General features: G+C 44.7%; 1 protein-coding gene across 3 annotated transcripts in view; it reads left to right on the top strand.

Annotated features, from left to right (window-relative positions):
• The first annotated feature begins 730 nt into the window (after nt 1-730).
• Nucleotides 731-10,442, top strand: part of kdm1a (lysine (K)-specific demethylase 1a) — a 48,655-nt gene continuing 38,943 nt past the window's right edge. For 2 of the 3 annotated variants that reach the window (XM_078423401.1, XM_078423404.1), the window contains exons 1-5: nt 731-1,350; nt 5,005-5,170; nt 8,843-8,920; nt 9,742-9,780; nt 10,199-10,332. In XM_078423401.1, the coding sequence (XP_078279527.1) occupies nt 925-1,350; nt 5,005-5,170; nt 8,843-8,920; nt 9,742-9,780; nt 10,199-10,332 (843 nt within the window). In that variant the 5' untranslated portion in view covers nt 731-924. The remainder of the gene's footprint in view (nt 1,351-5,004; nt 5,171-8,842; nt 8,921-9,741; nt 9,781-10,198; nt 10,333-10,442) is intronic. The other variant, XM_078423402.1, reaches the window with a different exon arrangement.

The raw sequence follows: 10,442 nt of genomic DNA, 5'->3' as shown, positions 1-10,442 counted from the left end.
CTTCCCTACAGCCATCAGGCTATGAAACCCAAGGTATTTATTTCACAAAATGCTGGAGTAACTCAGCAGGTCAGGCGGCATCTCAGGAGAGAAGGAATGGGTGACGTTTCGGGTCGAGACCTTTCTTCAGACGGGTCTCGACCCGAAACGTCACCATTCCTTCTCTCCCGAGATGCTGCCTGACCTGCTGAGTTACTCCAGCATTTTGTGAAATAAATACCTTCGATTTGTACCAGCATCTGCAGTTATTTTCTTACACAGGCTATGAAATCCAAATAAGCTCTGAACGACAATAGACTATTAATATTATTATTATTATTATTGTTTGTTTTTGAGTATATGTATATAGATGTGTGTGTACTTGTGAGTATGTGTATATATACACACTGAACTTTATTTTTCTCTCTCGTTTACCATCTTGTTTACAGTTTACACGTTGTGTTGTGCTGCAGAAAGTGAGAATGTCATTGTTCTATGTGGGACAACACTCTTGGACTCAGGCGCGTGCACGAGCTTCACCTGTACGTACGCACGTACGTGCGTGCGCGGCCCCGTCCGCCGCCGCCGCTCCACCGAACTCGCTACCCCCCTCCCTCCCGCCAGTTCTAGTCCCGCCCTCCGAACATGATGGACACCAGGATTATCCAATGGGCAGCGCCGCTCTCGGCGCGGCGGCCAATGGGAGCGCGAGGGGAGGGGGGGAGGGGGGAGGCATCAAGCTAGGTTGTGTGTGGGAGGGGGTGCCGTTCGTCCATCGATCGATCGATCGTCCGTGTTTGTTGTTGTTGTATTGTTGAAGCCGCCCTCCCTCCTTCTCACCCGCCCGCTACTCACTCATCGGTTATCCATCCATCCATCCATCCATCCATCGGCTGGTTGTGAGGGGAAAGGCCGGTGATCGAGGCGAGGGCCCGAGAGGCGACGATGATGTTGACGGGGAAGAAGAGTGAGGAGAGACAAAGCGGCGGCGGAGGAGGCGCCGGGCCCGAGGGAAGCCTGGAGGCGCCGGCGGACACTCCGGGTCCGGGTCCAGGTCCAGGTCCGGGTGCGGGTCCAGGCATCGGCCCAGGCCCTGGCCCGGGTCAGGGTCAGGGTCAGGGTCAGGGCCCGGGCATCGGCCTGGGTCTGGGTCTGGGTTTGGGTCTGAGCCTAGGCCCGGGTGCAGGTGCGGGCCCGGGCTTGGGCTTGGGCTTGGCCGCCGCCTCCTCCGCCGCCGCCGCCGCCGAGCGCACCCCCAAGAAGAAGGAGCGCGCGTCGCCGCACAGCAGCAGCAGCAACGAGGGCACCGCGGAGGGCGGCACGGCCGAGACCCCCGACGGCCGCAGGACCAGCAAGCGCAAGCGGGCCAAGGTGGGGGGAGATGGGGGGCGGCAATTAATTGAATGGGGAGGGGGAGGATGGTGGGGTTGAGAGGGTTGTTGAGGGGGTCAGGGGCCCAGGGGATGGGATGGGGGGGGGGGGGGGGCGGGGAGGAGGCAGCTGGGTGGGGGTAAGAAAGGGGGTACGGGGAAGGAGCAATTGGTTGAATGGGGAGGGGTTGGGGTGTTGGGATGAAGAGGGTTGTTGAGGAACGGTGGGTGGCGAGGGGGTAGAGGGAGGGGTAACTTGGGTGGGGAGGGGGCAAGAGGAGGGGTATGGGGAGGGGGCAAGAGGAGGGGTATGGGGAGGGGGCAATTGGTTGAATGGGGAGAGGGCAATTGGTTGTATGTGGAGGGGGCAGATTGTGGAGTTGAAAGGGTTGCAGAGGAGATGAGGATGGGGCAGAGGGAGGGGGTAACTGGGTGGGGATGGAGCAAAAGGAGAAGGTATGGGGAGAGGGCAAATGGTTGGGGAGAGGGCAGATAGTGGAGTTGAGAGGGTTACAGGGGGGTGGGGAGGGGGTAGAGGGAGGGGAGGTGTTATTGGGAGGGGGGCAACTGGGGGGGGGTGCAAAAGGTGTTAAGGATGTTACTGAGGGGTCAGAACGGGGGATGGGGAGACGGCAATTGGGTGGGGTGAGAAAGGGGGCAGAGACAGGGTGGGAGTGGAAGGAGGGGAAGGGGCAACTGGGTGGGTGGGGAGGGTGCAAAGGGAAAGGGGTTGGTGGGGAGTGGGAGGGTGGTTAAGAGATTGGGTGAAGGGTGGTAAAGGGGTGGGGGTTGAAAGGTGGTGAAGGGCTGGGGGAGTGAAGGGTGGTGAAGGAGTTGGGGGCGGGCTGTGGTTTAAAGATGGTAAAGGAGCAGTGGGGGGAGGATAGTTAAATGTCCCATTGGCAGTTAGCAATGAATGAATAGACGTAGAGTGAATCAGAAGTGGGTGAGTTATAAGTGTACTAGGAATTCTGGTGATGGGTGAAAGAATCTGCAGGATGGGTTAGGATTCCTGGTCAAAGAAAGGGCATGAAGGTGGAGGAAGAGTGGTGTCTGGCTTGGAATTTGTTTAGATGCTGCATGGGGGCAAATCTGAGGCCTCTGCAGTGGACTGATCATTCTGAATCAGAGAGGAAAAGATCAGAAGGGTAGGTGGAAATATGGCAGATGATGGAACTATAGTGAGAGATGAGGGGTGTAGTCTGAGAAAAGTGAAAAAAATTGAATTCATTGTCACAGACGGCTGTGCAAGCCATGTTGATGGATATTTTTAAGACGGAGATTGACAGATTCTTGATTAGTACGGGTGTCCGGGGTTACGGGGAGAAGGCAGGAGAATGGGGTTGTGAGGGATAGATATATCTACCATGATTGAATGGCAGAGTAGGCGCGATGGGCCGAATGGCCTAATTCTGCTCCTTGAACTGATGAAAAGGAAGAAATGCCAAGGGCGTATATTAGAATCCAAGAACTCTTGAGGTTGTCTGATGCGTCACCAAATATGGTGGAGAATATCGTGGGGCTGCAGACTGCGACATCTTTGAGATGTAATGAATTAATGTTGCAGAGAGGAGTGAAGAGCATGCATGGCATTTAGCCAAGAGATCTAGACAGGTTTGATGAGTAGGAAAATTGCAAATGTTACACACAGATCAAATATGAATTATTTGTTTTGGTGGGAAGAATAAAAACAGATTATTTTTGGAGGGATATGTGACTTGGTGCTGATATGACAGAAAGCTAGATGGTTATGCAGCAGGCATTTGGGAAGGCCATGAATGCTCTTCTCAGGAGGGATGTACATGGAGGTTGTGCACCAAAGGTTTACGTAATGGAGCAGCTCTCACCCAAAGAATCATAAGATCATAAGTAACAGTGGAATTAGGCCATTCAGCCCAGCAAGCCTACTCCGCCATTCAATCATGGATGATCTATCTCTCCCTCCTAACCCCATTCTCCTACCTTTCCCCATAACCCCTGACACCCGTACTTATCAAAACTCTATCTATCTCTGCTTTAAAGATATCCATTAACGGCCTCCACAGCCTTCTGTGGCATAGAATTCCACAGATTCACCACTCTGACTCAAGAAATTCCTTCTCATCTCCTTCCTAAAAGAACGTCCTTTAATTCTGAGGCTATGATCTCTAGTCCTAGACTCTCCCTCTAGTGGAAACATCCTCTCCACATCCACTCTATAAATCCAAGCCTTTCACTATTCAATAGACAATAGACAATAGACAATAGGTGCAGGAGTAGGCCATTCAGCCCTTCGAGCCAGCACCGCCATTCAATGCGATCATGGCTGATCACTATCAATCAGTACCCCGTTCCTGCCTTCTCCCCATACCCCCTCACTCCGCTATCCTTAAGAGCTCTATCCAGCTCTCTCTTGAAAGCATCCAACGAACTGGCCTCCACTGCCTTCTGAGGCAGAGAATTCCACACCTTCACCACCCTCTGACTGAAAAAGTTCTTCCTCATCTCCGTTCTAAATGGCCTACCCCTTATTCTCAAACTGTGGCCCCTTGTTCTGGACTCCCCCAACATTGGGAACATGTTATCTGCCTCTAATGTGTCCAATCCCCTAATTATCTTATATGTTTCAATAAGATCCCCCCTCATCCTTCTAAATTCGGTACGATTCAATGAGGTCCTCCTTCATTCTCCTAAACTCCAGCGAGTATATGCCCAGTGCTGTCAAATGCTCGTCCTAAATTAACCCACTCATTCCTGCGATCATTCTTGTAAACCTCCTCTGGACCCTCTCCAGCGCCAGCACATCCTTTCTCTGATATGGTGCCCAGAATAATTGATGAAAGACCGAGTCGAATGTACCTTTGTTCTCTGAAGTTTATAAGAGTGATGTGATAATGGATCTAATTGAAGTGTGAATGTTTCTCAAGGAACTTGGAAAAAGAGGGTACAAAGAGGTGATATTCCCTGGCTGTAGAATCTTGTTCATTTGTTCCAAGATTTCCTTCTAGTTCTAGATAATACTGGTTGCTTTGGCTTCTGGTGGCCAATGTCGTTGCCTTTGTTGAAGAAGGGAAATAGGAAAAACTAGGAATTATAGGCCAGTGAGCCTCACATCAGTGATAGCGAAGCTATTGGACATTGTAATATCCTTTAGTCAAAGTTAAAAAGACCAGCGTTTTATCAGCCTTTCACATCAATCCAATCACAGCATTTTAATGATCTATCTGGGTAAATTTCTGAGTCTGCATTTTCACTGTTTCTAGCATCACACAATATTCAAATTTGCCTGTTGTATTTTTCTCAAGAGTGTGAATATTGTATTCACTCACTAAACCAAAATATCACAGGGAACAATATTTACTTAGTGTTCTCTGCCTATGCCCCTGCTATAGACCAAATGGATGTCTTAGTCTAAATGTAGAAACAAAGAACTGCAGAAGCTGGTTTATAAAAAAAGTTCGAAAGTTCCGGAGTAACTCAGTGGCCCAGGCAGCATACCTGGAGAAAATGGATAGATGGCAGGCCCCAACCTGAAATGTCGCCTATCCATGTTCTCCAGGGATGCTGCTTGACCCGCTGAGTTACTCCAGCACTTTGTGTGGTTGTTTTGGGTGCCAGTCCATGGAATTGACCTACAGTTAAAGGTTGTATCCTTTCCTTGCAACGTTCTTTGCAGGTTGAGTACAGAGAGATGGACGAGAGCTTGGCAAACCTGTCAGAGGATGAGTATTATTCAGAGGAGGAACGCAATGCCAAGGCTGAGAAAGAAAAGAAGCAGGTGCCACCACCTCAGCCTCCACCACCTGAGGAGGAGATTGAAAGTGATCCAGAAGAACCATCTGGTAAGTGGATTTATTTAGACTGGTTTCTATGCAGTGAGATGGGAAAGAGTTAACGAAACCCTCAAGAAACTGAAGGGACTTTGTGCACAATCTGTCAAGTTTTCCCAAAACGTAACAGAGAAAATCTAAATCCCAAAGCTTTTTAAACTCTAAGATTACAAATCATGAGTTAATTGCTGCAGCTCAATAGCTGTTCACTTATTCTCATGTTTGCTAATTAAACTAAGCTGGTGTAGTTGACCTGATGGAGAGAATGAACAGTAATGTAGGTTGGGAGTTCAAGCTCCACTCCAGAGACTTAAGCACACCCCAGAGAGTTTAAGCTGACAGTTAAGACTGTGCAGTCAGAGTTTAAAATGGATGCAGTCTCGGGTAAATGTAAACGATTGCAACCCAGTATTTTAAGAATTGTGCAATTGACCCCAGGTTAATATTTTTTTTCAAGTGCAAGCAATCAACAACACTAAAATAGATTTGTGAATTTTCGCAGCGTGGGAGCATACTGTATGCAAACTGGCTGCTTTAATTCCTACAAAATGCACTACGTTACATCCATACTGCTCTGATATCACCTCCTATGTCCATCACCTTTGCCTTGAGGATATCTGGCGTAAAGGCACACTGCTGTCTGCAGGTTCCCTCCAAGTTATATCACTGGGTCTAAACTGTGGAATGCTTTACCCAACAGCGTGTCAGAGGGAAACATAGATCAGCCATGATTGAATGGCGGAGTAGACTTGATGGGCCAAGTGGGCCCTAATTCTGCATCTATCATTTATGAATTTATGAACCAGCTTTAATCTACAATTCAAAATGATGTAATTGTTTAAAAATAATTTTGGCATGCCATGAGGTAGTGGAAGATGCAAGATTACTTGTTGCTTCCAGTCGTCTTTTTCTGAAAAGTGGTATTTGATATGTAGCCCTCCATACTCCTTGTAAAAAAAGTTAATCTAATGCCCACAAAAGACTGGGCCCTATGGGTATCCAATTCTGTGATGTAACTCCTTCAATCCCATGGACCTGGGTTGGTTTTTCTATTAAGTTCATGAAAGGCGACCATCTTGAATTTGCCTTTAAAAAAAAACTTGCTAACACATACTCTTTTATCAGTGGCTTTCTTGAGGGTTTCTGACTATCTAACGTGGAATAAAACAACTTGGCAGTTCAATCGTTATCTGTGGAAAGACCAAGAATTTAAAGTTTGGGTTGATGACTTTTAACATCAAAATGGGACCTTGCTTTCTTTTACAGCAAGGTATGAAATTCTAGTGTGTATTGAAAGCAAAGCTTGTGCAAGTTTCAGCCTACATTCTCTTGATTACTGTAGGCTAGTTCTGTGGTCGATGGTCGATTAGTAATATCTCCCTCTTTGAACCACACACAAATCCTACGATCCTTTGAGTTCTTAATTCCAATTTAGAACAGCAAGTGGATCATTTTCATTCTCTAGTCCACGTATCTGTTAATCCACCATCTTATCTAATGGATAGATCTAGAACTATCCACTGGACACTTTGTAATTTCTGAATAAATTTCCTCAATGCAAACCTTCATGTAATTCTGATGTTCTTCACCATCCGTCAGCTTGGTTTGGTAGTTTTTAATTAAAAAAATTATAATGGCAGTTCTGTATTGCCATACTATTAATGTTTAATGTTTACAGTGCAGGGCTAAACCTGTGACACTCTCTCCCTGTTCGAGCATTTGATTGGTGGTGAACAATGTAATTCGGAATGAAAAGGGTTAAAGTGAATTTGAGGTTCAGTGGATCATGGTAATCTTGCTCAAGCTTAGCTATCTGGATTTGGTTGCTGTCTTGCGTTCCACGTCACGTATTTTATGTGTGATGTAATCTGTCAGAAAAGGAGGATCGAATGTATTGAAAAGGTAAAAAAGTTTGTGAATTTGGGATAAAAATGATTAGTGTTAACCTTCAATTTCCGCTGAACCGGAAATTGAGACATTGAGAGTATAATGGTATTGTAAGCATTTTGGAAAAATACAAAATGAGTTATTATGATGATTGTACTTAAAGCAGAAATTATAAATGTTGGAAGTAAAAAGTGAGCATTTGGTTGCATATCTGAGGTCATATCTTTTCTAGGGAATGTGAGCAAGATTTGGGGGAATCCTTCCCAGAAATGGCGGGACAATTTAAGTATCTCATGGTCTTGGCTTGTTTGAAAGGGGTAACATTGATAGAGGGAAACAGCACATGGAACAGATTTTGTTTCTCTCAGTCTGCACAGAAATGGAGATTGCTGAGGTTTAATTATAGGCTACTCCACGTTTCTAAGACTTGTGAATAAGTTTTTTTTAAAACGAGCAAATGTGTATTTGTGAAAGTGCATAAAATGTGTGATGGTTCATCCAGATGGCGTGTACCTATCCATTTATACACTGCAAGGATCTATTATACTTCAGAAGTATGAGTGATAAAAGGCTTTGAAGTTTTCTAAAGCTAATTCTGTTTTCGTAGAAGATTGTTTCTCCCTCCACCCATCTCTTTCTTTTCCATTTTATGACACTTGATATAATTATGCAGGTCTTGGCAGCCCATATTGCTGTCCCCATTGAGCCTAGATGGTACGTATTAACAAGCTCTTTGAATGTAGAGTTGTTTGAACATGTAATTCAATGTCACCACTTGGCATCAGTTGATGCTGCATGAGGGGCCTTTTGAGAATAATCAGTGGATACTATAGTTTTGCTGCTTCCCCTCTCTAAAATGTCAAGATCAATGCTCGTGCTGTTTTTGCTAATTAACTGGAGGCCAATCTCCAAGGTATGTGGACCTTGGTGCTTCCTGATGGTTCTTCGACCATGACACCTTGAAGTGGATCAGGGATTCTGCTTTTCTTTCTATTCTATTTAAGCCTACGTTATTGCATAACCCATTGTCAATAATGTGCTGATATTATGTAGATTGTAGCTTTTGACTAATTTTATTTCTATATTTATGTAGAACCCCTCCCCCCTTTCTGTAACCCTAAAACAAGTGCAAAAATTTCACGCATACTTTTAGAATTCTGCACATACCAATGCCAGAGAAAGTTTCCAATAATAATCAAAATAATATAATTTAGACCTACTAACTATGCATTCAAGTTGAATTGACTGAATGTATTGATTTGTTATGTTTAAATCATTTAGAAAACAGAAAACATAGAAAATAGATGCAGGAGGAGGCCATTTGGCCCTTCGAGCCAGCATCGCCATTCATTGTGGTCATGGCTGATCATCCACAATCAGTAACCTGTGCCTGTCTTCTCCCCATAGTGGAATCAAATTTTAAACATTTTTAACAGGCAGCAGGCGCATTTTGAGGAGAGGTTTTGAGGGTGCTAAAAGTTTTAAAGAATTGGCAATATAATTAGTTTCAATGAAAGGGTTAAAAAGCGGATGTCATGAAATGATCCTGCTGAAAGGAGATTTGGTTTAGATAGCCAAGCTGTAGTGGTTTGTTGCCACTGCCCTTGCAACCCTTTCAATGATTCCTAATATTGTACAGTGCCCTCCATAATGTTTGGGACAAAGACCCATCATTTATTTATTTGCCTCTGTACTCCACAATTTGAGATTTGTAATAGAAAAAAATCACATGTGGTTAAAGTGCACCTTGTCAGATTTTATTAAAAGGTATTTATACATTTTTGTTTTTCCATGTAGAAATTACAGCTGTCCCCCCATTTCAGGGCACCATGATGTTTGGGACACATGGATTCACTGGCGTTTGTAATTGCTCAGGTGTGTTTAATTGCCTCTTTAATGCAGGTATAAGAGAGCTCTCGGCATCTAGTCTTTCCCCCAGTCTTTCCATCACCTTTGGAAACTTTTATTGCCTTTTATCAAAATGAGGACCAAAGTTGTGCCAATGCAAGTCAAAGAAGCCATTATGAGACTGAGAAACAAGAATAAAACTGTTAGAGACATCAGCCAAAACTTAGGCTTACCAAAATCAACTGTTTGGAACATCGTTAAGAAGAAAGAGAGCACTGGTGAGCTTACTAATCGCAAAGGGACTGGCAGGCCAAGAAAGACATCCACAGCTGATGTCAGAAGAATTCTCTATAATGAAGAAACCCCCCCCAAACACCTGTCCGACAAATCAGAAACACTCTTCAGAAGTCGGGTGTGGATTTGTCAATGACCACTGTCCGCAGAAGACTTCATGCACAGAAATACAGAGGCTATGACATTGCTGTGTCCCAAACATTATGATGCCCTGAAATGGGGGGATTATCTATAAACACTGCTGTAATTTCTACATGGTGAAACCAAAATGTATAAAAATGGCCTTTATTAAAATCTGACAATGTGCACTTTAACCACATCTGATTTTTTTCCTATTACAAATCTCAAATTGTAGAGTACAGAGGCAAATAAATAAATGATGGGTCTTTGTCCCAAACATTATGGAGGGCACTGTAATTACCTGCCAAGCATTAAATTTCTATGAAACAATATATTAATGTTAAAAATAATCTTGTTTTAATATAAGACCGCGGAAATGCGGGAAACCAGTAGTGTGCGCATGTATGTGAATGTTTTTACGTTCGTTCCCGCAGTGCATTGGAGCAACATCAATCTGGCAGGGTCGATCGCCGGTATGTATTTTATAAATTACCTTTTAAAAATTATTTTGATTCTCTGCTTTTTGAACTTGGTGTTTAATTTACTTTTATGTCACAAGTAGTATTTGTGAGGAAGGAAGGTGTTGAGTGACTACTGGGATTTGGGGGTCCAAAGTATCTGCAGCTGAAGTTTGATCTGCGCATGGGAAGCTGGTGATGATGGTTTGATCTGGGGCGCTTGTTTAGAACAGATTCCAGGGGCACAGATGACGGCGCTCGGAGGGCTTCCTGGACTAGCCTTTATCACCCCTGACATAGCAGTTATCACCCCTGACATGGCGTCACCTGCCAGAATTATTTTAAATTGGAGACTAAGACTTTTTGTCGTGTTTCTTCATGGTCCAAGGTTGAAAGCTTTATTGCACTAATTCTGCAAGTTCATTCTTGTCAGGTGTTGAGGGTGCTGCTTTCCAAAGTCGTCTACCTCACGATCGCATGACGTCACAGGAAGCAGCCTGTTTCCCAGACATTATCAGTGGTCCCGCACAGACCCAGAAGGTGTTTCTGTACATCAGAAACCGCACAGTAAGTTTCTATATCAAATCATGATTTCCTTATTGCTGACTGTTAGTAATGTTAGATGGTGAACGTTGAGTTCAATTTTCAAGTTCCCGTTTATGGGTGACATGCCTCTA

Source organism: Rhinoraja longicauda, chromosome 27 (assembly GCF_053455715.1).
Source record: "Rhinoraja longicauda isolate Sanriku21f chromosome 27, sRhiLon1.1, whole genome shotgun sequence".
Classification (NCBI taxonomy): domain Eukaryota; kingdom Metazoa; phylum Chordata; class Chondrichthyes; order Rajiformes; family Arhynchobatidae; genus Rhinoraja; species Rhinoraja longicauda.
This window is presented reverse-complemented; position numbering and strand designations above follow the sequence as displayed.